This window comes from Chrysemys picta, chromosome 19 (assembly GCF_011386835.1).
Source record: "Chrysemys picta bellii isolate R12L10 chromosome 19, ASM1138683v2, whole genome shotgun sequence".
NCBI classification, from domain to species: domain Eukaryota; kingdom Metazoa; phylum Chordata; order Testudines; family Emydidae; genus Chrysemys; species Chrysemys picta.
The window spans coordinates 3176661-3203220 of record NC_088809.1 but is presented as its reverse complement, the minus strand read 5'-3'; the positions used below and the strand labels follow the sequence as shown (position 1 = coordinate 3203220).

The window sequence follows — 26560 nt, the reverse complement described above, 5'->3', positions numbered from 1 at the left end:
GGGCCAAGGGGAAGTGACGTTTCAAGGTCATGTGACCAGTTCAGCGGGGGTGGGGGGCGCAGCGCTGGGGGTTGGGCCCGAGCCAGGCCCCAAACAGGGGATTGGCAGTGGTGCGGGGGCCCCGCAGGCAGGCACGTCCCTTCCCAGCATGCCCTGCGGCCCTGCAGTGACATATCCCCTCCCAGCATGCCCTGCGGCCCCGCGGAGAGGTATGTCCCACCCTGCCTTGCGGCCCTCACAGGGCGCCATGTCCCAGCATGCCATGCGGCCCAGCAGTGACATCCCGTCCCAGCATGCCGTGCGGCCCTCACAGGGAGCCATGTCCCAGCATGCCATGCGGCCCAGCAGTGACACTCCCCTCCCAGCATGCCATGCGGCCCAGCAGTGACACTCCCCTCCCAGCATGCCGTGCGGGCCTGCAGTGACATCCCGTCCCAGCATGCCGTGCGGCCCTCACAGGGAGCCATGTCCCAGCATGCCCTGAGGCCCAGCAGAGAGGTATGTCGCATCCCAGCATGCCCTGCGGCCCAGCAGAGTGGCATGTCCCATCACAGCATGCTGGGTGGCCCCCACAGAAGAGAGGCATATCCCAGCATGCCATGTGGCCCCACAGAGAGGCATGTCCCATGGGGCTGCCAACCCTCCAGGATTGTCCCGGAATCTCCAGGAATTAAAGATTAATCTTTAATTAAAGATTATGTCATGTGATGGAACCTCCAGGCAGACATCTAACCAAATTGGCAACCCTAATATCCCAGCATGCTGTGTGGCCCTGGAGAGAGGTGTGTCCCAGCATGCCTTGATCCATCTTGAATTGAGCAAATGTTTCTGCCTGCCCCCTCATAAGCGCATCAGGGCGAGCTCATGCAAGGTGTAGAGGAGCAATGCACTTGCTGTGCCAAAAGAGACAGTGCTTTGGGTGGATGGGATGTGTGAAGGCCCCTTTGTGGACAATTCCTGGCTGTTAGTAATGATTTTAAATTAATGGAGATATCCCATTTCCTAGAACTGGAAGGGACCTTGAAATGTCATTGAGTCCAGCCCCCTGCCTTCACTAGCAGGACCAAGTAATGATTTTGCCCCAGATCCCCAAGTGGCCCCCTCAAGGATTGAACTCACAACGCTGGGTTTAGCAGGCCAATGCTCAAACCACTGAGCTATCCCTCCCACCTGATAACCGAGTAATGATAATTGAGAGCTGAGGCTGGAGAGTTTGTCCTGTGAAGCTCTAATTCTCCAGTCCCTTGCTCCTCGGTTTCTAGGGTGGAATCACTTGACAAATTAGGCTGTCTCTGATAGTGTTGCCACCAGTCTGGGTTTTGGCTTCTGTGTCTGGCTGCCATTTAGGGGTGCCAGGTGCCTGTTTTTTGACTGGAAAGCTAGTTGGAAAGGGGACCTGGCAGTGTCCGATCAAATGTACTGACTGGACACCAAAAGTCTAGTTACTGCTGTGACAGTTTGCTCCTCCCCCCGCCCCGAATGCCACTTGATGTGCTGGGATGCCAGTGAGTCAGCCTATTCTGCCAGCCTGGGTCCCCTTTACCTGCTCTTGCTGGGCTAGGCTCATAAGCCTCTTCCAGCCAAGTACACAGGCAGGGTCACGCCCGGCTGCACAGAGAGACAGAGATCCGCTCTGGAAAGATTCAGCCTTAGGAGCTCGCCCCAGCACTCTGGTGCCCACTCCCTTTAAGGAGTACAAACCCAAAGGTTTTATGAAATTCGCCCCCTCCCTCGGTGTGGAGGAAGATATACACAACTTCTTGCCCTCCCAGTTAGAAATTACATAAAACTGGGTTATATTATAAACAAGAAATAAGTTTATTAACTACAAAATGTGACTTTTAAGTGGCAAAGAGGTAGCAAACAGAACAAAGCAGATTACCAAGCAAATAAAACAAAGCATGCAAACTAAGCTTGATTCACTAAAGAAATTGGTTACAAATAGTAATTCCTCGCCTTAGATACTGTCTTAGGTAGAGTCCTTCACAGGCCAGATATCTTTCCAGCCTGGGTCAAGCAGGTCTTTCCCCCATCAGTTCCAGTCCTTTTGTTTCCAGGCATTTTCAAGTATCTCTTTGGGTGGGAAGGCGGAGGAGAAAGGAACTGAAGACCTTGACTGTTTTCCTCCCCCATCTTATATAGGATTTCCATAAGGCAGGAATCCTTTGTTTGATTCCCCCACCTCCCAGTGGAAAAGTTCAGCAGCCCAGCCTCTGCCTGGGAGCAACCGAGACAAGTCACCGCTTGCAGGGAGCCACCTGAGGTGAGCACCGACTGGATCTGACACCCCCTCCCGCGCCCCAACCCCTTGCCCCGAAACCCCTCCCATGCCCCAACCTCCTGCCGGCCCCGCACCAATTGGATTATAAACCAGAATTTCAATGAAGATCAGGAAAGACAGGTTATAGAACTTTCCGGTTGGTGAAGTGCTGGATAAAACAGCTTTTACTGTATAAGAAATGCTGATAAATAATCAGTTCCCTTCCCTTTGCCTTATCTGGGGGTTGAAATCATCCTTCATCCTAATAAACTGTCTCTAGTTACTGTTTCTGTGGTGACTATTGATTTCCCAACTTCTCCCTGCCCTCTGCTGTTTTGATTACAGGGTTCGGTTTGAGTGTTGAGGACGATGGAGGCCACTTTGCCGGCAGTGGCAGAGGAGCTTTTGAAAGAGATAAAAAAGGCTTTCCAGGAGACCTCGCATGGTATGTGGAGAAAAGCACAGTCATACCGGGGTGTTTGTGGTGCAGTCATAGCCTGGATAAGACGCTGAAAAGCTTTGAGATCCCATGTGAAAAAAACCACTCCTGCCCCATGGTGCCACAGTCTGTCTGTAAAGAGACATGGCTACCCATGGTGGTTTATAAATACCAATAACGTCATAGCTTTCTGGGGGTCAGGCATTCAGCATAACCTTGCTCAGATCTTCTGAGGCCCTAAGGAATATGTGGCCTTCAAAGAACATAAAGGGGCTTGAGCTTCGGAAAATGCTGAGCTCTTGCCCTTTGAAAATGGGGCTCTTTTAAAGGGACCCAAATGGGATGCCCCAAAATTGGGGCACCCAAAATCCATAGTTACTTTTGAAAATGGAGGCTGTCTCATAGTTACTCGTAAGCATCTCATTACAGCAGCATTGTACAGCCAGTATTGTGAAGCTTTTTCGTTCTATGCCTTCGAGACTTTACTGCATGTGGGTCGTCCATACTTCCAGTTTCACCTCTGCTAGGCCAACTTTCTGAGGCTTTAAGAGGTTGAAATCCTTATTTATGGCTGCACAGTTAGCTTCAGTGTCAGTTACCTGTGGTGACAGTGCTGGAGATAGGACTCTTGAATGGGGATGCTAATTTGCATATCATTACCCAGAATTCATGTTCATGGCTATTGCCATAGCTCTTTGAGCTGTGGTCCAAGTATAGTTTCTGTGTGCTCACAGTCTTACTAACTTCAAAGCCAGTGACAAAACAACCTATACAGAAATGTTATAGTTGTCCCAGTTAACCAGCAGAGGGCGCTATACTACTGATCATGATGGGCTTCTTGTTCAGAGGGCAGTAGCAGTAAGCAGCCCAAGCCAACAGTTAGGTCCTGGCCAATTAGAGCAGCTAGTATGGAACAATTGCTATTCGCTGCATGCTGCGTTACTGAGATATTTCTGTAACCCACGTTGAAAGAGTCCTGTGGTGTGTGTTTAGATGGCAAATAGACCAAGTGGCGCCTGCAGAAATGGAGTGTCTATTTAAAGAATATGTTCTGCCTAAGCCAGAACCAAAGGAAACAGAAATACAGGGAAGCCCATTTGACCGTCCCATTTAAAGGAATGGCACTGGATGGCTAGTTAGCATCGAAACTGCCCCAGTGACTGAACCGATTTTCCTGGAGCTCAGTGTATGTGCATTATGGGTATTGTCAGGTTAGTTTAGGTCCACAATCTAGGTTTGATTTTGTTCCATTTTATAAAGGATTTTGTACAAAGGTAATGTGAAACCAACAAAAAAAAAATAATCAAGAAGGGCTTTTTAATATCCCCTTGGAATGCTGGTAACATTGTACTGGGACCTGAGAACCAGAAAATGAAACCAACCAGTCTAGTTTCATTATCCAAATTGAGTAAGGTTGGAAAAGTCAGCTAACTTCAGCCGTGGAGAATACATTAGACTGTTAGAATATTTACAGTTGTAATGATCTAAAGTCCCAATCCCTGAGTGACATCCACGTGGGTAGACCCCCACACCCACCCTGAATCCCATTGGAGGTAACTAAAGGATCAGATTGCAGGATCGGGGCTAAACTGTTAAGTAAAACAGGTTGAGGATTTTTTTTAATGTAATTACTCACTTTAACAAGTACCCCTGTTAAAAAGAGACATTTTTCTATGCTCAAAATCAAAAGCTACAAAACATGGGAGATGTCCGAGACTGTGCTGGGAAAGGAAAAGCACTGTTAAAAGACTAGAATTTATATGCCACAAATTTATCAATTGATTCCAAGGTAAAATTGCAAGGGAATCAGCCTGGTAATGTGAAGTGCAAGTTGTTAAAACCTTCAGGCGTTTCTTACAATTTTTAGATGTAGGATATTAGAAAAGTACATGTATTTGTGGCTCCATATTACTCTTTAAAATTCATCACTGCAGCTCTGAATCATTTTTAAAAATGTCTGCACTTAATGTAGGTTCTACATATAAGAAGTCATATTGAACATGCACAGTTTTGTTTATGTGTGTGATCTACATAAGGAGTGGCAATTGGTTGTTAGGTTGATTTAAAAAGAAATGTTTCAAAGGCATTGGGAGACTCTTGGGACTATATTAACTGGGGAGAGCCCAGCATACTGTGACTGGCTTCTGCTCAGGGGTGCATATCTGGGGTGAGATCTGATGCTGGAGAGGGGCCAGGACTGGAATAGTGGGGAATGTTGCAGATCAAGATTAAGGGACACCTGCAGAACTGTGTGTGAGGGACCCGGGACTGAAATAGCAAAGGATGCTTCTGCTGAAACGAAAAGACACCTCATTGTTTTCAAATCTGGTGCAGTCTTGCGCAGCAGCTAGAACCTAGGAACTTGACTGTTGGTCCCTCCATCTCATGAGGATCTGTGGATGACTCGTCTGAAACCATTCCAGCCCAGCATCCCCTATTGCTGAGCCCAGGAGTCAGCAAAAATCGACACTGGTTTTTGCACCCCACAAACAGAGTTCCCCCCAATGCACTGTCCATGTGTTTTTAATCTGAGCAAACAGGGGCTACCTATTGTGCTTTAAGAGGTAGGAGGGTCATTCTTCACTATCAGCGTCTGCCTGGGATTCTGACACCATCACCACTGTGGTCATGTATTGTGAATTCTCTCCCCTAACAAACCACTGCACTGCTTCCTATGTCTCTCTGTGGTTAGGGAGGTTGGATTGATCACTGTAGGGGACAACCCTGCATGACCTATGGGGATGGACAAAGTGGAGCCCACGGGGCCTCTTTCTGTCTCTGATTTCAAAGGATCTTTTGCAAAATGTTTAGCAAAATGAAATGTCTTTGTCTTTTTGTTGCAGTTTCTGATGATCTCCTGCTGGCGTAAGTACTTTCTGCTCTGCTCCTCATCCCTTCCTAGAGGGCACTCTCAAGTACGTTATAGTTTGCTTTTTTCCCTCTGCTGCCTTATGTCTTTTTCTGTTTGACCAGCAGGCGTTTCTTGTGAAATGTAGCTAAATTTTTAGCAGATGGTGGAATTGAATGTACAAGCAGCCTATTTGTGGGGTTTCCCCGGGGCTCTTCAGGTTCCCCAGTGTCTCCCAGCCATAGTCTGAGCTCGTGTTGTAAAGCATTCTAAGCAAGGATGGATTGGACATCCAGGGACCTGGGAGATCTCTCCAGAGTCTTAAGGCCAGGTTCAGACCAGGTGTAAGGAGATATGACTTCAGTGAAACCAAAACTTTCTTTCCAAATCACCCTTCCAGAGCTTCACATCTCCTGATGCCTTTATGCTGTTGTGAGCACAGCAGCTTCTTTGGGTTGCTTGATAGATGTCAGAACTGTTGATTTCTTTCTCAATCTTAAAAGTGAAGAGGAAGGAAAAGAATCTCATTGTAAACTGAGTAAAGTTATTTTAGTGGAATTCCACTGATAACTTAATAACTGTTGATTATTAACTACTGTCCCCTGCCCCCGCTCAGTTGCCACCAATGCCCTCTGGCTCAGGAATATTCTAATTCTATTCCTGAATCTGTTCTGAATCTCACCTCCTGCAGGCACTGCATTTCAACTTGGCCGCTGAGTTGTTTCCTGCTAGTACAAAGACGTATATTGATAAAACTATATTTAGGGAAAAATCTCCAAAATCTCTGCAACAACCATTGAAATTCATTCAAATCAACCCGTCCCAACCGTAAACCCAATCTAATCATTAAGGAATGTGTCATGCTGGGAATCCTTCCCAACCTCCCACTCTTTCCTTTGATGAAATCGCTCCCTGTTTGCTTTGAATTTCTGCCTCTCCTCCAAGAGTAGGTCTGGCTGTTCGGCATGTAATCAGTGACGTAGACTTGCGCCAGTTGTGCTGCTGAGAACGTAGAGCTCTGTCTCGGGTTCGTTGTGTCTTGACGGGGATCAAGCACATTCTTCCCAGAATAAGAGGCTTTTCTGCTTCCTTCTGTTCTTGTTTTTAACCATCTCTTCCTTCACACATCTCCTTGTTTGTTGTTTACCTTTGTGACTGATCCAGACTGCACGGGTTTTTCTCTGTGGATAAAGGGTCGATAAAGCTTATCTTTATTACCTCTGAACTCTTTGGAACGCAGTCAAACCAGCAGGATGTACAGATCCAAAATAACTTTTAAGCCTCTGAGCTGTTTGGACAACAGGTTAAGGGCTCAGGTATCCATAGCTGGCACACAGTTAATCATATAGCCCTACGTGATGTCTAACACATGCAGATAAAAGCCTTTCTGCAGGCGTGCTGAATGGAACCGCCTCAGAAGGAATACAGAAACTCTAGTCTCCCAGTGGAAGTCACGAGCGTCCGCCCCTGCTGACAAATGTGCATCATCACAATGGAACAGCAGGAGGAATTCTCTAGTCATTTTCAACCCTTGGAATATGAGCAGGAAGCATCCGGATAGACTGTCACTGTGCCTGGGCTTAGCCATATACAGGGGAGAGAGTGAAGTATTTCTCCCTGGCCTTCAGCTTTGTACTTTCCCAGCTTGCTTTGGGGCGAAGCAGAGCGCTGACTTACGCCTCAGTTATGAGACTCAGCCTATGACACGACCATTGTAAACTAATCCGATCTCATGCTTCAGGGCATAAGCTAATTTCTCCTGGGGTCAGGAAGGCGTCCCCTTGCCCCATCCTCTGTTGCACAACAGACTCGTTCATTTCCTCCTTAGTATGAGGCATCAAGTGTTGGTCACATCTGGAGGCAGGAGTCCAGACTGACTGGACCAATGATCCCACCTGGGACAGTGACCCCTGTGCATGCTTAGGCTGCTCTGTGTGCCAGAAGCACCAGTTCCTTTTCCCCATGCCCACATGCTTGGTTTTTTTAACGCTGCTCCTGTTTGCACCCTCACTGATAACTGATCTGACAGTGCGATGGCTCTCTGCTGTCTGTCAGAGTGGAGTGCAGCCAGTGGGCCTGTACTTCTTCCACTTGCCAACTTCAGCTGCGGGGGGAGTTGGCGCTTGGCTCCTCTTCCAGGGCCCGACATTAGGTTTTTCGTACCAGCTCTCCCGCTGCGACTGCCAGGAGTGCCGCAAGTCTCATGTAGACAGGGCAGCTGCTGGTGTATTTTTTACCATGGTGTTATCTAGACCCGCTCGGAGCAGGGGTAGGTGTCACAGTGGTTTAAATGCTAGTGCTTTGGCTGTACTGTGGCTTCCACTCTTGCAACTGCCAAAGGCTGCCCTGGTGATAGCAATGCTGAGAGCCTCCTGTAGACACCCCTGTGGATAAAGGAAGCCTGGGTCCCCTTCCCTCATGCCCCATTTGTGATCATCAGTGGTCCTTAAAAGGACACTATCAAGTTAAAAATCCCCCGTTCAAGCCAGACCCTTACCTGTGTGGCTGATAATAGCTTGTGTCCGCAGAGTTCAAAGACCAGACCTGAAATCGATGCCCCTTTTTTCACTTTAGTTGGAGACAGTGACCATTTCACTCTCTGGGCCTCTTGCGCTTGGCCAGAGCTGCTGGGTTGCAGGTCGCAACACTGGAGAAGGGACGTGTCCTCCCCATATAGAACCTGTTATTTGTCAGCTTTAAAGAAGAAAATTTTCAAAAACAATTTATTTTAAATTAAATCTTATTGCGGGGGTTGAAAAATCTTGGGGGATTGTTTGTGATTGGGATGGAAAGCGGGGCAGTGTCTCTCTCATGTTCTTATCTTCCACCCTAGACATGAGAATATGAAAACCTTATGGATCCTCTCAGTGGGTGGGATCTGCCCCTCCAGAAACTGCCCCACATGCCAGCAGCAGTCTCCAGCAGCCAGGTTGTCTCCTGGAGTTGGGGCTGGGATTGGCAGTCCCGTGGGAGAACCTGAAGAAAGGAGAGAGAATGACCAATGTGCTTCGCTGCTCCTAATCAGGTTTTATTTGGGGGCGTTGAGCACATCACACTAAGGCGGTGCTGGGATGTTTGCCGAACACCTTTAGAGATGCACTGGGGATCCCTGGCCATACACATCGTGGGCTCTGCGTGGTTCAATGACCTTTTAGAAAGAAACCTTGCTCCCATCAGAGCCAATGACAAGACTCCAATTGATTTCAAGAGGAGCAGGAGTGGGCCCTACATTTGCAGCACAGCCTAACCCAGGGACCTCTTCTCTTCTAGGCTGAAATTTGTATTTGGCTCATCTGCTGTGGCGGCCTTGGATTTGGTTGATCAACACTCAGTCACGCGAATCGTGTCTCCTAGTGGAAGGGCCGTGTACCAGGTACAGACCAGGCTTTCTCCCGGCTCACTCACAAGTTCTCTAGTCTCTTTTGGTTGCTGTCTGCCCACGTGGCCCTGTGCCACGTCGAATAAGGAAATGCACTGACTGCTTCAGAACCTCCTTAGGCAGAGAGGGCTGTGACATGGAAACATAACGCATCTTAAGCCGAGACAGGAGAGCCATAGTGCCAAGGGGTAATGTAACCCCCGCGGCATAGAACGGTGCATTACACCTCCCCGAGAAGCATCCAGCTACTCCCAGAGACGACCATTCGTCTGGCCTGAGCTAGCAGCTGCCTGTGCTCTATGGATACCGGTGTTAGGAGGATGTTTTCCGGGGATCACTAAACCATAGAGTTTAGTATTTTCATCATGTCCCTCAAAGTTCTGTATCACTTCTGTCCCTTGGGAACCTTTGGACAGGGCCCCAGCTCTGCAGAATAAGCTTTGATCCCATTTTAACCCATCACAATGTGTCCCCTGAGTGTCCTGAACTCTGTGTCTAGCAGCGTGTGCTACCAACGGGGGGGTCACTCCCTGCCCAGCCGGGGGCCATGAACTAGTGACTTCACTGCCAGCGGAGGGAATCTGCTGCATCTGGAAGCTGTTTAGGGAACTGGTGTGAATTGAATCAGGGGGCACAGTTCAACTCATAGTGATCAAGTCTCTATATCACAAAAACCACCATAATAATTGGCATCCTTGGCAGAGAAGCGAAGGTCTGAATGGGCCACAGTGATCCAAGTGCCCTTGCCCACAGAGTGGGGTCCTCCAGGGCCAGGATTGAGACCTGTTAGTAAAAGGGGCTGATGTGTGGAGGCTCCCCACGCTGTGCCTGTTGGGGGATAAACAGGACTGCCGTCCCCTTCAGTGCCAATGCAATACCTTGCACCAGGCTCAATGCACCTCTGAAGAAGGACAAACTCTGCCCTTGGTGTTGGAACAGCCCTGAGTGGCATCCCCAGCCGTCTTCCCTACAGCTGCAAACGGGCCGGGCTGAGATGTGCTGCCACCGCAGACCCTTCTGTTTAACTGGGGATAAGATCCAGTCGCTCCCTTTGCCCTGGATAAGGGTGATCATTGTCACGTATTCAGGGGCTGTGGTGTTCAAGTCACGGGAGGAGCTTTCGCTGTTCTTGGGGACTCCGGAGAGTGTGTGGGACCCACCTGTAAGACCCAATTCATAAACCCAGGGGCCTAAGAACACGGCCTCTGGGCTGAGTTGAGGGGTTGCGGTTGCTTGTTGGTGTTTCACAAGGACTAAGTGCTGCTTCCAGGGCCCTGAGGCAGCGGCTGTCTCTCGGCTCCAGTGATTCTTTGGGATGACGCCTCCTTTATTAATTGGAGGCCTTGAGGCTTTTCCTTCCTTGTTGCTGCTCTTATTAAATACCCAGCCTGAAAAGCCCAGCCTGGGAGCTCCCAGGCTCTGTGCTGTGTGTTTTTTAGGGCTAAGATGGAGCATTGCATGCTGGGATGTGACGTCTTAACCAGCTGCACCTACGTATTAAGGCTATGGGGAGCAGCAATTTGGACCATTTTATCCCAGCTCTGTGCAGCCTTTGAGCCCTTTGCTGGGCCCAGGTTTGGACTCCTCTAAGTGGCTGCAGGCAGCCTTTGAAATGAACCCCCATTAAGCTGAGGCAGTGCGGTGGGGAGACCCCAGCTCCGCCTTCGTGCTTCTCTTTGTCCATGCAGGCTCAGCTCACCTTGCAGCAGCTCCTCGTGGCCAGCAGGGCTGGACACTTCGCGTGCTGTAGCTCTCCGAGCCCCTGGGTTTCCATTCCTTAGAGGTAGCTGGACAGCGTAGTGAGCATGCGTGCTCTATATGTGTTATTAATGCCTTGTGTGTGGCATGGCCAACTGTCTGACTGCCGCCCTCCCGTCTCCTGTTAGCAATGGAGAGCTCTTCCCCGGCCTGGGCCGCTAGCGCTGCCACTGTGAGGAAAGGCTGCATTGGAGGAGATCCTTCTCCCTCCACCCGAGCAGCTCTGCTCCCTAGCTCAGTGACGTGGGGCGTTTCTTTGTGATACGTCCAGTGCTGAAGGCCCAGCCGAGAGCAGGGCCCCGCTGTGCCGGGCACTGCACAAGGAGAGTGAGCGAGTCCCTTCCCCAAAGAGCTCCCAGCCTTGATCGTCAGTGACCGGGTCCTACAAAGGGGCAGCTTCGCCCTTCTGGATGCTTTGGGGTGTTTGCCTGGCAAGCCGCCTACCCAGCTAGTGCACGTGCCCTCTCATGTGTTTGCCCCTCTGAGGGCCAGCTCCTACTCCCATTGAGTGGAGTAAAACCCCACTGACTTCAGGGCAAGATGGACCAGGCTCTTTGCTATGTGATTGCCTTTGACAATCCCCAGTGGGACCAACCAATAGTTACAGTTTTCCTTTACGGATTATCATTCGCTTACGTAGCCCAATTAATGGATTTTCACTCACAAGAAGAGATTTCAGAGCTGCTCCCCTCCCCGCTTCAGGAGGCAGAATCGGAGGCTGGTTCCTGTAGGGGAAAAGAGCAGCAAGTCTTGGCCAGTGAGCAGAGGGTTAGACAGACAAGCCGAGTGGCCAACTGACAGGCGCTGATAAGTGAAAAGCCCCGCCCCTGCTCCACTCACCCTGTGCCCAGCAGCGGTCTGGTCTTTCCAGCGGTATCAGAGAGGAGGATGGGAGTGGGATGGCAAAGGGGAGTGAGGACGTCTTCCCAGATGATAAATAGCCTGGGGGCTGGGCGTGCGTTTCTCAGCCGCTTTCCTTTTCTGGGGCGGGGTATTGCTGCTGCTGTAATGTCTTTGCTGTGGAGGCCTCTGGAGAGCTGTTCTCTTGGAGGTCTTGAAGCTCCATTGCAGCACTCCTCCTTGCAGCTGTATCCACCGTTCCAGAGGTGCTGAGGCAAGGGGCAGAGCCCCCCAAGGACTGTGACTGGAGCCGAGACAGGAATGCAATCAGGGGCTTTATCAAGGCCACGTCACTGAGGCAGCGAGCAGCATGCGGAGTAGCTCTGGATGGGTGCATTGTCTCACAGCTCATTACCCTCTCATGGGCTGGATCCATTGATGGCTCAATGCTGATGTGACCAGCTGAGGAGAGCCTTGTCAGTGGGCCAGACTTCCTGTGTGCGCTTCCTCCTAACAGAGGAGAGGGTCTGCTGGGAGCGAGGGGAAAGTCCTCAGCGGGGCTAGATAATGCATAGATCTACCTATCAGACAAACAAGTCTTGGACTTGCCCTCAGGAATGGTGCCCCTGCAGCCCAGGGCTCGGACGCGGATGGGAAGGGGTGTCAGTGCTAATGGACTGTACCAGCCCCCAGTGCTGCCTGTGGTCCATCATCCTGGGTACTGCTTCAGAAACAGCCTCCTCCTGGCAGGGCCGGCTCCAGGCACCAGCTGAGCAAGCTGGTGCTTGGGGCAGCAGATTGTTCAAGGCAGCGTTCTGCCCAATCCTAGGGTGGCACGGCCGCTTTTTTGTTTCGCTTTTTTGCCTCCCAGACACACGCCTGATACAACTCCCTGCAGTGTAGATCACTTTTCCTTCTAGCTGCTGAGGTGGGCCAGAAACTGGCCTCAGCTTAATTTCCCCATTCAAGTGAAAGCAGCCCTTTGCCCCTCCTGCTCAGTATGGCAGTGCAGGGATCGCATGGCTAGCAGCTCCAGGCCTCGTGTTACAACTTCAATTTGGACTCTCTAGCCTTCATCTGAAGGGCTCTCCTAGTGCTCACCTGAACTGCAGCTTGTGGGCTAAACCCAGCTCCCTGGAGCTCCGGAGTGGGGATGCTTCAGACCCGCTGGTGACCTCAACAAGCAGTGTCTCGTCATTGGTCAGCGGAGACACAAGCACCAGCCAGCGGCAGAGCTACAAGCCGTTATTTGGGTGGGTTAAAAAATATGCAAATGTAGATGGAAGCTTTGGGATCCTGGCAATTGTCAATGCGGCCCTTAATGTAGCGAAGTCCGGGCACCGGTTAGCCACACCCAACGTGACCAGTGACAGGTACTCAGCGGGCCATGGAACTGAAGCCAGCCAGCGGGAATGGGGTGAGATGGCAAATATTTTTCTCCTCAGGGTCAAGCCCAGACTAGGCATCTGAAGCCTGTTCCATCCCTCCTGCCTATCTTCCCCTTGCTCCCTTCAGCTGTTGGCCTGGCCTGATCTGTTTGCTTAGTGTTGATCGTTCACATCCTGCATCTTTATTAGATTATTTGTTTAAATATATTTTCATTTTCATTTCCTAGAACTCTGTGGCAGCCTGCCCCGCTGTCTGTAAACAGATTAAAATGCTCATGTGGAAATGTCTGCTCCGCTCCTGGGCTTAGCCATATGGTGCTGGTTAATCAGATGCTGGTTGCAGGGAGATGGTAGATGATGGAGGAACCTGGCATTTGCTGGGGTGGAACACTACTCACCTGACGCTTCCCCAGATGCCTGTGCAGCCAGTTTTCCAGCACTGCACTATCCCTGCCTCCTGTGCTGGTTTCCCCTGGACCTCGTCTTATCCGTGCCACAGACATACACAGTAAGAGAGGAAGGTTTGCAAGTTTAAAAACTAGCTCCTGGCTGCCTTGGTTCTTTGTGCTCAGGAGCCTTTTCCGACGTGGGACCCACAGCAGAGCCTGGCTGCATGTCTGGTGACTTCCACCTCTTCCCGCTCACCGGCCATGCAAGTGGAGTATGTGCTCCTGTCTCTGAGGTCAGGATCCAGCCTTATTCACTCCATTGGCTCGACGTATGTCACAGGAACCCCAGGGTGGTTTCCTCTCGGAAGCTGCGTTTTGGTTGGGTTTGATCCCTCTGAGTTCTTGTAGGAGGGGATGGACAAGCCCCTGGGAGTTTGCAAAGCAGCCCTTGTTTCCCCAAGACTGGAGAGAATGATGGGAGGAGACAGCGCAGCGTCTCAGGCGGAGGGAAGGTCTGGCTGCCGCATTTCAGTGCTGCGTGGCCCATGGATTTGAGATTCCACCTGAATCAGAGAGTCGTGAAAGGCCTGTTCTTTCTGGGAGGGGCAGCCAACGCCACGGGGGAAATGCTCAACCAGAGCAACGCTGGCAGCTTCTGAAGTCGGCTGAGGGAAAGTCGCCATCGAAATACTTAATCTTGCAAGCAAACAATCAAACGGGACAGAAAATAACAAGCCTATTGCAAGTGAAACAAACAGTGTGGAGTGAAGGGGAGCCCAGGGCAGGCAAGGTGAATAACCAGTCTCTGATCAAAGCCCAGTCTGCTTCATAGTGTAAACACACCCCGGCTACCATTTCTGCTCCCCTCCAGGCCCAGACCAGCTGGGAAGCAATCTAAAAACCAGATTGGGAGAGATGAGTGCTCCCAAGTAAACTATTGAGCCGGCCCCTGGGACAGTCAGTCGGTCGGCACATGGCTGGAAGGGAAAGTGGAGCTGCGGTGCAGAGACGTTGCTTTCGGGATGGCAAGCGGAGCACTGGATTTGGAGGTGGGATAGTGTGGGTGTTAGGAGGAGGCTAGAAGGAGTGCGGTTTCCTGAAGATGGATGTCAGTGCGCAGGATTCGGACAGTCTCTGCTGCTCACTGTTAACCCAGGGGACGCTGTCTTGTGTGCGTGACTGGGACCGAGCCAAACCAAAGCTTGCTGCTCTGTGGGACTAGAGCAAAGAGTGTTTGTGGGGTCGTTGGAGCCAGTCAGGGCCCCTTCCTTATACAGCAAAGCTTTCCAAGTCCCATATAAACCCCGTGTGGACACGCTTAGTCCAGGACAAGAGTGGGGGGTTTTGGTTTTGCTTAAACCCCTCAAAAGCAACATAAGCCGGTGCTGGAAAAGGCCCGTGCTGGAAGAGGAGCATTCCCGTGGGGATTACACCAGCATAACTCCGGCCTTTCACATTCCCCCCGCAGCATGGATCACTCTAACCCTCCGACGGGTAGACAAGACCTTCGACGTCAATGGAGTTGTGCTGGGGGTCGGGCCCGTGCCCGGTAACTGGGCGGCTTTAAAGGAGATCAGGATGGAGACAGGTGCGATGGTTGTGATTTCTGTGAAGCATGGACGACAATAATAGTTTAGTCTGCCCACCCAGGAGCTCGGTGAGAGATTCCCGCCCACCCAGGCCCTCTAAATAACCTTGTGCAGTTGGCTCCGGGTGAATCTAAGGGAGGGGATTCCCCCTTCCTTTGGATTACCCAGGAAAAGCTGGGCCAGACACAGGATACCAGGGGGGACCAGCTATTGAACTTCCCTGGCATTAAGGCCAGGCCAAGTCCCCTGCCTGCATCTGCAGGGCTGACAAATGCTGCTTGGGCATAATGTGAGCTGCACACACAGGCTGGACTGGATTCAGATCTCGGAAACTGGGGCACCGCTATTGTAGCCAGATTTACACTGGTGTAACTCAGAGCGTAATCTCTCCCCACCCTGTGCAGCAGAGGGGCAGGAGGCTCAGGGGAGAGCACCTGATGGGATTAACTCCTACAAGCCCTTTTCCTGCCTGCCAGAAGTTAAAAGCAGGAGGTTCTGGGATGGCTTTTTCAGGCTGTTCACGGCAGTCCCAGCAGCGGCCAAGAGTGCATCTTGCCTGTCTGCTTCCCTGCACTGAAAACATGCCCCTCTGCCGAGTGAAGGGGCGGCACATGGGAAAGGGACACAGAGACTTTCCCCTGAAACGGTCCCAGCACAGAGACAGAACAGCGAGGCCCTTTCTCTGGAGACCTGAACTTTGTTTATTCAAGAAAACTGAAATCCAACAACTGCAGCTGCTTGTGGCAGCCAAACAGCCAGACCCCCTCATGGCTTCCAGCCATTGCAGCTGGCTAGGAGAAGAGTCCCCGGCAAGGGCTCCCTTCTGGTTTATTTCCACCCCCTGTCCTTGGGGGCCCGGGGCTCACAAACTCCCTTTGTCTGGCATAAGATACAAGAGGTTTGTCCGCCCCTTCTAGCCCCTGGGAACTTGCTGGATGGTCTGAAGCTCTGGGATAGCCTTGAGGGGTTTTACATTCCTCTCCATCCGCTGAGAGATTGGAGCCTAGCTCCGGTTTGGTGTGAGAGGGGCCATGTGTTCAGCGGCAGCAGAGTTCTCTTAGTCCCTGGGCAGTAGAATCTCAGCTGGTGCAGAGGAGCGCTGCAGGCCCATCGCTGCCCAGTTGGCAGCCCCCGTCCCCAGTGCACAGGCTGTAAGTCAGGGAGTGTTTGTGGGTAAGTAGGCAGGGTATTGTGACAAATCTGTGCTTTGGGGCATGCTTGGAAGTTAGTTGGGGCAGTGGGGACGGAGGACAGCCAGCCCCTTGTCTCTGGCATTTGTCAGACAGAGTTTTCAAGACAATCAGCAGCCAGGTTGGCCCACTTCTCCTGGCTCCTTTGCCCCCTGAAGTATCAAATACCTCACAGTGCTGTTATCTACTGGGCAGGCGGGCTTGACACTGGCCTCTCTTCCTCTAAAACACTCCCACCCTGGGTTCAGCTCTCCCCGGGGGCGAGACGGCGTGTACATGTCACCCTAACGCGGGCGCTGTGTCTGCCCGAATGTCGCCCTGTGATAACACTGAAGGAGCTGAACCAGCAGCCCCTGCATAGAATAGGACAGAGAGTGGCCGGGGGAACCTGGCTTCTGCCGTCGCGTGAGGTTCCAGAAGGAAAGCGCAGGCACGACGTGCTGAATTCCAGGGGGCCCCGTTCAGGATGTGCCGCTCCAAGCTCCCCGTCCCCGGGCAGTTTGCCTGGCAGCTGGGGGAGTAAGTTAGATGTGGCGAGTGGCAGGGAGTCAGGAGCGAAATGGCAGGCAGAGCCCCCAGTTTCTGAGGCCCACTCTGTGAATCTGTCTATTCCAGGTCCTCGGGAGTTCAGGCAAACTGTACACCTGCTACGCCTCCTGCCACTTCTGCACGTGCCCTGCATTTGCTTTCTCCGTGCTGCGGAAGAACGACAGCCTGGTGGTAAGTTGCCTGCCTTGAACGAGGGGGAGAGTCTGTGCCGCTGACACACTTCCCTGAGCAGGATTTCATGTACCTGGGTTGTGCAAGGGAGGAAACGCACAAGTGTTGAAACGTTGGAGCAATCTGTGGCCACCATGCCCTGAGCCGACAATGGGGAGTCATGTGTGAGCAGCCGGGCTCATGGGATAGTGTTGGTTTGCAATGAAGTGTTACTAGTTATGACAGTAAAGATCAGTGGCCCCTGGACTCATCCTCAGGCTGCCTTTGTTGTAACAGGTTTCAGAGTGGGAGCCGTGTTAGTCTGTATCAGCAAAAAGAACAGGAGTACTTGTGGCACCTTAGAGACTAACAAATTTGTTTGAGCATAAGCTTTTGTGGGCTAAAACCCCCTTCATTGGATGCATGCAGTGGAAAATACAGTAGGAAGATAAATATACACAGAGAACATGAAAAGATGGTGGCCCCCAATCTTTTCATGTTGTGGGTGTGTGTATAAAAAAATCTGTCTACTGTATTTCCCACTCCATGCATCTGATGAAGTGGGTTTTAGCCCACGAAAGCTTATGCCCAAATACATTTGTTAGTCTCTAAGGTGTCACAAGTACTCCTGTTCTTTTTGTTATAACAGAGTCTCTACTGGATCCCAAAGGGGAGCCTCATCTGCACTGAAGTTCAGTACACGTGCCTACAGGAGAGGGGAACAGTCAGTGTGGGGGCTAAGGTGATGATAAGGGTGCAGGGCACAGCAGTGCTTCATAATTCACTTCCCCACAGGGAAGAAAGACCCTTCAGTCCTCTGGGTAATATCCTGAGAGGAGAGGGCATCTCACATCGGTGAGCTGATACAGTCAGCAGGAAGCCTGTTGTCTCCATCTCCTGCCCTCCGAATAGAGGGGCCAGGCCCATGGTGTGTTTATATGGGAACCATGTGGCTTTGAGTTGAAAAGCCTTGAGCAAGGGCCTGCAGGAGCTAAGACCAGGGATGATCCTGGCTATGGCAGGCGTGGGGCAGTAGGGCCAGACATTAGTGAGCCTGGGTCTTTCCTGTCGTTGATTCACTGGAGGACACAGTGTGAGTTGGGCCCTGTGGTATCTTCAGCCAGCTGTGTGGGGAGCAGGGGCACACTGCACACAAGACACCCAGGAGACCTGATGCAGGTGAACAAAACCTCGGGGTGAACATTGCCTTGACTACACAGTTGATTTGGGCCCAGCTACTGCCTGGGGTAGAATTCTTTACCTGCTCTCTAGCCTGTGCCCGTGTTCTCTTTGCTGGGATTGGAGCACGTTGGGGTCGGGAGGAAGCCCTTCTTTAAACCCAGCCATTCATGGGTCACCTTTATTGCTAATTTGCTCACGTCTGTATCTTGCAGTGTAAGCACATCCTTGCCATGTACCTCAGCCAGGCCACAGGCGCATGCCAAGAGCTCTCTGTCTCTGACCAGCAGCTGGCAAGCATCTTACTGGCAGAGGAAGAGGAGGAAGGACCTGGGACCGTGTGCTAACACCTTCTCTCCTGCAACGCCTCCCTGGCTCCTCTGAGGTACAGTGACTAACATCCCTAAGCCAAGGGATCAAGGCAGATAGTTTTCCTCCCAAGCTGAATTTAGGCAGGAAATTATTTAGCAGCCCTGCACCGTTGTATTACTTAGTTGTGTTGTAATAAATGAATAATATGAAGCCTCATAACATTAGGCTGAGATTTTGTGACTTCCATGCCCTTCATCTCCCCTGCTGCTGTGGTTCCTGCAGGAGCATTAACTATTTCTGGGCCTCAAGGGTTTGGGACAGTGGGATTATGAATACAGAAGCGCCGGTTTTTTGGTGATTTCTTGGCCCTTCCTAATGCTTCCCTAGTGCAGGGTTGATCTCTTATAGTAGCTTCTTTGCCCCAACACATCTTTTGGGGCTGGCCTTTTATTAGTGTAGCAGCCTGAACCCCTCCGGGGTACTAAGGGTAACCCAGCAGGTAGAAAAATGTCATCGGTACCACGTTAGGCACATACCCAGTGGTCATTCCCGGGGGGATGTAGATGCAACCCTCATGGGAGGTTTATTGTATCATGTTTAAATGTTATGGGGCATAAAATCACAGAAAGGGCTGTAACTCGTAGAATCAGTCTAATTTTACCAAAATTGTCAGAAAGCTTCTAAATACAATTAATAATGCAAGTGTGTACTCCAAATAGTCCTGTGTTGGAAAGTTTGGGAAATATTTAACCCCCGGTGTGTATATTTTATGCGTTGTCCTATACTTTTTTGTCTTCAGTTAAAGCAGAAATCTATAGTCACATGACAGTATGAGCATGTTTGTACCATGTAATACCTAACAATATTTGTTGTCATTTGAGGAATGGACTCATTTGAGAAATGTTTTTCTGTCTATTTTTATGAAGTTATGTAGACGATAACTCCTGCCCCTTAATTTTAAAACATAACATCAAAAATATATCTGCTCAGCTGGAGACATTAAGCTAAACAAGAACCTATGATACAACTGTGACAGGGTCGCTGAATAATATGACAATACACTGTACACAACTTATATAACTGTCAGGACTTTTAGTAGAAGGTCTTGTATGAATATAGCATGTGAATACTCTAATGTAACCCCTACATACAACTATGAGCTATTTGATATCTAATGCAATGCCCCTTTGGGCAATATTAACTGACAAAAATAGTCACAGAAATTTGCAGACTGTTGAAACATTTCTACTGCCCCTCAAAACCTGTCTCTGATGTGTTCAGTGCTCTGTCGCTGCACTCGTCACTGTCACAGCCGCATGCATCAAGTGCACCAAATCTTCCCTGCAGCATTTGCATCTCCTTGTTGCACAGGTGCTCTCACAGCGACACTGCACAACGATGAGCGTCGTGTTCCCATACTACACTGTTGGCAGAGACCTGGGCCCTGTTCCTGGGCTAGGCTGTGGAGTTCCCCCAGGCTTGCCTCTGTAAGCCCTTCCGCTTTAATTAAATATTAATTGGGCCAAAGCAGTCCCAACATGCTGTCTGTGGTGCAGTGATGAGGTTGTTCAGCTGGGAAGTTGGAGACCCTGGTTCCATTCCTGAGCTAGGTGGCATCCTCATGTGAGCCTCCCTCTGTTGTTCCTCTGGAAGCCTGTCCACCTTAATTAAATATCAATTGGCCTAAAGCATAAGTGCCCAACAAGCAGCCTTGTGGGGGTACGGTGTGGAGGGTATTAGGCGAGTCTCCAGCCACTGGACTAGGGTGTGATTCTGACTCCTGGCCGTGCCCCCATCCTTCAAATAGCAGGATAAGGGGGAATTGAGCCCAATTCTCCCACCTCCTGAGTGAGAACCCGAACCACTGAGCTACACAATGGGCCTGAGAGTTGCTGTGACCCAATTATTTAATTAAAGTGGAGCAGCTTAGGCAAGAGCACCCCACACCAGCGCATCCCTTCGCGCCACGCTGAGCAAATGCACTTGAGAGCCCGCAGAAGCCTCAGGCCCACCGGGGAATGAAACCAGACCCCCCCTCCCCCAAATGTCTGAGTATCCAAACCACCCAGCTACAGCAGAGGCCTCTGTCCCCTTCGCCACTGCTGGTTTGTGGGGCATTAGGCAGATACTTAATCTCACAGGCAACAGTTTAGCACCGAACTCACCGGACCGAGTCCATGAGCAGGTTCCTGCTGTGGGTCACACACTGCGATAGGCACCAAGCAGCATAAAGAGCCAGGCTCAGCACCCCCACCCCAGCGGCTAACTCAGGCCGCTCCCTGCCTAGGGAGGGTCCCATTCTTAGCTGCCCAGTTCTCTCCCGCCTGCGCAGAGCGAGCCTAAGCACCTCACTCAGGCTTTGGGGATCCCGGCGTTGTGCTGATGATTTTCTAGGCATGTAAAAGTCCATTGTGAAATGAATAACTGTTTTGATGTATTACATGGTGCAAACAAGCTCATCCTGTTACGTGGCTACAGACTTTTGCCTTAACTGACGGCAGCAGAGTACAGGAAAATGCATAAAATATCTCCCCTGGGGCTAAGTATTTCCCAGTCAGCTCTATTTTGAGTACACAGTTACGTATCAATTGTATTTAGAAGCTTTCTGCCAATTTTGGTCAAAATTAAACAATGTTTCTTCATCTAGGCCCTGAGTGACGCATCCCAGAGCCCAACTCCACATTGAGTGTTGTGTCTGTTGCCCCCCGCACTCCGGCCACCTGGCTCTGTCTCATTTGCAAACGCAGCCTGTTCTCATCTAACATCGCTACCGGAAGGGCATGCCCAAAGAAACGACACGGCGCAAGGTTAGGTTGTTTTCAGTGGTAAATTTAAGTATTCGTTCTGTATGTAAATAACAAAGTTACTGTAACTACAAAGCCCAAGTAACAAGTGGCAAATACCATCCAGCCTATGTACATCAGGAACACATGGGTTAAGTGACATGTGAAGAACTCCAGACACGGGCGGTGAGTGTTCCTCTGCCATTTTACTTGGATTCACATTTTTAGAAATCTTCAGCACTCATTTGTTTTCCTTTCAAACAACTTAGTTAATAAATTAAAAGAAGCCAGTGGCACATCCCAGGTAGGGAAACAGTGACAACAGCACATGGCAAACGTCCCCTGGCTCCTCACAGGCATCTCAGAAGGGATGTGTAGTGGATCCTGGCTTGCAGTGTAAAAGGTCACCTACAGCTATTCCTTGATCAGTCATTAACTAACTGCTGGGCCCCTGCTTTAGTACTGTGCATTGTGCTCTCTCTCATGCACTCTAGACTGCGATTTGTTTTAAGGAGAAGGAGGCCAGCACTCTGTTTTTGTTGCAATGACATATGTGGGTTGCAACCCTCCCCGACCCACGGGTGAGACCCTGGCTGGTCCCGTCCATGATTAACAGGAGCCAGGCGGCCAGAGACAATAGAGAGATTGAAATGAGATGAGTCCTGCTGAGAAGGCAGGAAGTGGTCACATCTGTGGGACGGACTGGGAGCAAGGAAGTTGCACCAGAGATGAGCTGCAAAGGGAAGGAGAAAGACACAGGGCCATAATTTTAACCCTTTTGATACTAGCTGAAGGATTAACAGGCTGACTGGAGCCAAAGTTGGGACCTGATATAAGTTGACGGCAGCAGGTGCAGTACCATCGAAATCACAGTTCGGATTCAATCAGGTTTGGATCTGGCCCTTTGTAGCCACAGGGCAGCTGACCCATCTCCTTGCCTCCTAGCGCAATGGATGGTTAGAGGCCCTTGGTCCCACAAACACCCTGTCTCACACCTGCTGAGCCACAGCAACCTCCCTCATTGACCCCATCAGCTCAGAGGCTTAGTGTAAGAAATAGGAGGGGATTTTTTCTGATTCCGTTTAGTGCAGTGCAACATAAACTAAAAGAAATGGAAAGCTGGCTAGAGCGTTATTCAAGTTACATTTACCAATGACAGACCGCTCTAGCCATCCCCTACCTGCCCTCTTCACAGCGACTGCCTTGCGAAGAGTGGCAGGAGTGGGGTTTGGCTTCCATCGCTCTCACTCAGGTTAATGGCTCCTCCTTCCCACCACCTGGCCCCAGAGGGGCAGCTCTGAGACCCTGCATCCCTATCCCTTTCTCCGAGCATGGGCTGTGCATATGAGAGCTGCCCAGCAGCGACCCTATTCAATACACAGGCATGAACTACAGCTCCCTGGTGCTCACATGCCAAGTGGCTCAGAGATTAAATTTGCCACTTCACTGGCACTTTAAGAACCTTCTCCTACGGTTCCAGTATAGAAGAGGGTTGCAGCCTAAGCCTGTAGTTTGCAGACCTAGCCGTTGTTTTGCCCTGTAACAAGCCAGTTTCTTCTTTCCATTAGCACTGTTACTGGGTATCATTTTTAATGGCCAGGCTGGAGGCTGGTAGGAAATCCGGCCCTTTTGCCATTTCTGCCCTCCCTGTCAGTGTCGTCCAGACTTGCAGCCGTAGGCGTGTGGGGCAAGGAGGGGGCTAGTTTTACTGGAATTCTGAGCCCCCTTAGAACAAAAGGGCATACCAGGTACACATAGCTGCTCCTTGCATCCTGAATGACAGCTTCAACACAGTCAACCCCTTTGGAGCGAATAATGATGCAAATGCTGCATTATTCTCCCCACCTGTGTGTACCCAGTTCATATATTAAATAGGACTTCGTCATTTAAAACCCCCAAAAGCTAGGCTGGCCGAGAGTTATTAACCCGCAGTGCACATTAGGGCATCTCTGCCCTTCAGTGGAAGTATAGAACAGTCAGTGGCCAAGACGGTGCAAATTAGCCCCTGAGCCAGGGCTGTGGTTGTAGCAATTTTCGACCCAGTCTAACCCCCCCCAAGAACCAAACCTTGCTCTCCCGTTAGCACCTGTTCCAAAGGGCTGGGCTGTGCCATGGGGCCGTTGCTTGCAAGACAGCATTCTAACTTCACAGGCCAATTAAATCCCCTCCAGATAACCAGATATAACCCCCCAAAGCTAGGAGAAAGACTTCTCAACATCCTGAGTTCACCCCACCGTGCACTGGGACTGCAGCATGGCCCTGGGGCTGACAGTCATCAGAACAGCAGGTAGGTGCAAGGCCAAGAGGAGCTGCAGCTCCTGAGGGCACAGAGCAGCACACACTTGGATCCTGCCCTCTTGAAGGCAGCATGAGCTTTGCCCTTGACTTCAGGGGTAACAGGACCAGCCTCTAGGGATCTGCCCCAAAGCCCATGAATCAGTGGAATCTTTTCATTGACGTCAGTGGCCACTGAAGCAGCCTCACTGTGAATACCAGCAGGGTTTGGCTTTTTGGTAGAGCAGCAGGTGTTCACTGCTAGAGATGGGCTACCAGGGTCCATGGAGCATAGTCAGTCCTATGGGGTGAGCACAAGATCTCCTCTCAACTATCAGTCTTCGAGCAGGGCATCCTTTTACGAACGAGGCCGGATCTCCATTTAACTGCCTTGTTTCCTCATTAACACCAGCCCACCCCTCTGACTCTGGGTCATGGCTTCAGTTTTACACTAGCAACTGGGCTACATAAGATTATTTCCCATGGGAGAATACTAGCTGCATCAAACAATTGATGGAAAAAATAGGGTCTTTACCAAAGTGGCATCAAGTACATAGAAAATGAACCAACAACAAAAAATCCTTCTGAGTGAGCCAAAAATAAAAATAAATAAATAAAATCCCAAAGGCCAGGAACTGATATGAGCAGCATGGCTGGGGAAACCTACCCCAGGACGTAGGGCTTCCAACCTTTGACCTAGGAAGAAATGCAATCACCAGCCCCCCATAACTCGAAGGTCAGGAGACAGGGTAAGCAGGGCACTGACTCCCCAGCCATGTTTTCCCCTACGAGGCACTATGTTAAAATAAAAAAATTAAAAAAAATAGAGCTGTACATTATTTAGTGGGACTCATCGGGATCCTGGTCCACCCTCCACATAGGCACAAGGAGTGGGGAGGGTTGGGTTGGTCAGGGTCAGGCTGCAGGATGACAGGCATGGTCAGATAAATACAGGAGCAGAGTTGAGATTGCTGACAGTCAGGTGCCGGATGTTGCCATTGGAGCCCTTGGGGACGTCCTCCATCCTGCAGAGGATGTACTTGGTGAGGATCTTGCGGAAGGTGCAGCGGAAGTCCCTGATCTTGTAGGCATAGATAATGGGGTTGATGACCGAGTTGGCATGGGACAGGATGATAGCCATGTACATCACCCAATCGGGCTTGTTGTGGGCAAAGTCCTGGTGGAAGTAGGTGATGCAGTTCAGGATGTGCAGGGGCAGCCAGCAGAAGGCAAAGAGCCCCACGATGATGGCCAGAGACTTGGCCGCATTGACCTCCTTCTGGAGGGTAGTCCTGGAGTTACCCGTCAACTCCATCTTCCGCAGCTGCTTGCAGGCCACCGTGAAGATCTTGATGTAGATGCCCAACATGATGAAGAGTGGGAGGAGCACACAGCCGAAGAAGTTGAAATAGACCATATAGCTCATGGTGACCACGTTCTCAAAGAGACATTTTATTAAGCAGCCCTGCTGGTTGGCCGAGCTATTGGTAGAATTCTGGCAGCGACTGTTTTCCTGCTCATCGGGGGCTCTGTTCCAGCCCATCAGTGGGGTCAGTCCAATCCCAAAGGAGAGGAGCCAGAGCACGGCGATGAGCCATCTTGCCCGTTTCCCGGTCACCAGGCTCTTGTATCTACACACCAAGAACAAAAAACAAATCAATCCATGACAGAAATGAGCAGTCACAGCTCTGAAAGCTTCAATTGCAAGGTAACCCCAGACAAGGCTGCAACAGCCCCACGGCTCCCGCCCAGCAAAACCCCACAACTGATCACCTATGTAGATCAAAGCCGAAACGGTTTTGAAAATGTCTAGTGGTTTGGGGTACCTTTGCAGGGGCCGGATTGTCAAGTGCTGAGCACCCACCCTCTGAAAAATCAACCCCTTTCAGGTGTCGCTAGGTGGGTACCCACCATTTCTAGGCCTATATTCTTGGCCTACATTACTAGGGGATAATCCCACCTCTTTGGGGTAACACAGGGGATAGTCCCAGCTAAGAGCTTCCAGTGTTCCCAGACATATGGTGAGTTTCACACGTCCCCTGGCCTCTCCTTTTCCAAGATCAACTGAGTCCTGAAAATCAGGAGAGTTAGTGTGGCTGCGAACGAATGCTAGAAAGTGGGCCAAGATGACTTCAGCAGTCCCACTGGGCAGCCCCAGTCAGACTCCATTCCCACTGAGCAACTAGTTAGCTCAATCCTAAGCACGCCAGTCCCTCTGCGCCTGAGAAAAGGGTAGGGCTTAGGGAAATGAAGATCAGACTGTATGCAAGGCCTCTTCACCCCCCACGCGACCACATCCATCCCCCCCACCTTACACGGTACACTCTGAGGAGGAGTGGATTATTGCCTTCAGGTGAAGCCCGCTATTGGAGACAGGACAGCTCCACAGTCTGATCCAGTTTGTGTGCTGGTGCTTTGTAAGTACACAGTTACTATATAAATTCCTGCAGGTTACAGGCCTAAGGGTACGTTTCTGCTGCAGTCAGAGGTGTGACTGCGCCACATGTCAACATACCCAAGCTAGCTTAAACAACAGCAGCAACGTGAGCTGTCCAGCCCCACCCAGCACTGAAAATTTCTACTAGGTGCCCATCTTCATCTTTCTCACCTTCATTGCTTTTTGGCCTGTACAGACATAACCAGGACTTGATTACATTGAGCTTGTAGAGATTAATGGTGCCACTTGTTAAGCTAATGAAACGATCCTGCTGTAACTAACAGCGTCTTTTCAGTCTGGTCTGGCCCTCATGATCAAAATTGCCAGGTACCAAAATCAAGTCGCTGGTTGATACATAGAGCAGGGGTGACAAGAGCCGATTTAATTCTCACCTCCAACATCTGATCACGTTCCTGTGAGGTCTCACTGGCAGCCCCTGACGGGGGCCTCAGGGATTAACTGTGTTACCTTGTGTCTCATCACCTCGGCCCCACCTCAACCTGTCCCTCGAATGCACTGGGGTGTCCCGGGGGATGGAATGGACCCAAGACAACCAGCAGCTGCAGTGGCACCCTCAGCTTTTAACTCCATTATACAGGATTCGTCTGATGGAACAGCATTCCAGTCATGTGACATCCCGCCCTAGTGCCCAGCTGCCAAATTAACAGGGGGAGTAGAAATGTGTGGAAACTATGGAAACGGCCAACCCCAAACAATGGGCTCATTGGATTGTGTGCGCCAAGCTCCAACCCACACAGCATTTCTGCGGCTGGATAACCAGACCACCCCGAAGGGC

The 26560-nt window shown here is 50.7% G+C and overlaps 2 protein-coding genes across 8 annotated transcripts in view; one reads left to right on the top strand and one right to left on the bottom strand.

Moving 5' to 3' along the window:
• The first annotated feature begins 51 nt into the window (after positions 1-51).
• Positions 52-21339, top strand: ZSWIM7 (zinc finger SWIM-type containing 7). 6 transcript variants are annotated; one of them, XM_065572880.1, is made up of 8 exons: positions 52-209; positions 2143-2263; positions 2606-2705; positions 5543-5564; positions 8818-8920; positions 16696-16800; positions 18174-18343; positions 20918-21339. In XM_065572880.1, the coding sequence occupies exons 3-7, from the start codon at positions 2630-2632 to the stop codon at positions 18303-18305; spliced, it is 438 nt and encodes a 145-aa protein (XP_065428952.1). In that variant the 5' UTR covers positions 52-209; positions 2143-2263; positions 2606-2629; the 3' UTR covers positions 18306-18343; positions 20918-21339. The 6 variants fall into 6 exon arrangements, with proteins under 6 accessions (XP_065428952.1, XP_023961710.1, XP_042713904.1 ...); XM_042857970.2 differs by lacking the exon at positions 20918-21339 and adding an exon at positions 695-782 and having other exon boundaries at positions 54-209; positions 18174-18489; XM_008168992.4 differs by lacking the exon at positions 52-209 and adding an exon at positions 336-498.
• The window catches only part of ADORA2B (adenosine A2b receptor), a 23005-nt gene continuing 17528 nt past the window's right edge, over positions 21084-26560 (bottom strand). The window contains exons 2-3 of one of the 2 annotated variants that reach the window (XR_006176308.2): positions 24163-24958; positions 21084-21786 (exon numbers count right to left, since the gene is read on the bottom strand). Coding sequence is in view for 1 of the 2 variants with exons in the window: in XM_024105939.3 (XP_023961707.1) it covers positions 24268-24958 (691 nt within the window). In the remaining variant the exon portion in view is untranslated. Of the gene's footprint in view, positions 24959-26560 lie in introns of both variants that reach the window. The other variant, XM_024105939.3, reaches the window with a different exon arrangement.

What these genes read in the sequence shown, in the direction of transcription:
- ZSWIM7 (XM_065572880.1), top strand. Translation starts at nt 2,630, where the DNA reads ATGGAGGCCACTTTGCCGGCAGTGGCAGAGGAGCTTTTGAAAGAGATA. An exon ending in TTTCCAGGAGACCTCGCATG is followed by an intron (nt 2,706 to 5,542) that starts GTATGTGGAGAA and finishes TTTTTGTTGCAG; the next exon opens with TTTCTGATGATCTCCTGCTG. An exon ending in TCTGATGATCTCCTGCTGGC is followed by an intron (nt 5,565 to 8,817) that starts GTAAGTACTTTC and finishes CTTCTCTTCTAG; the next exon opens with GCTGAAATTTGTATTTGGCT.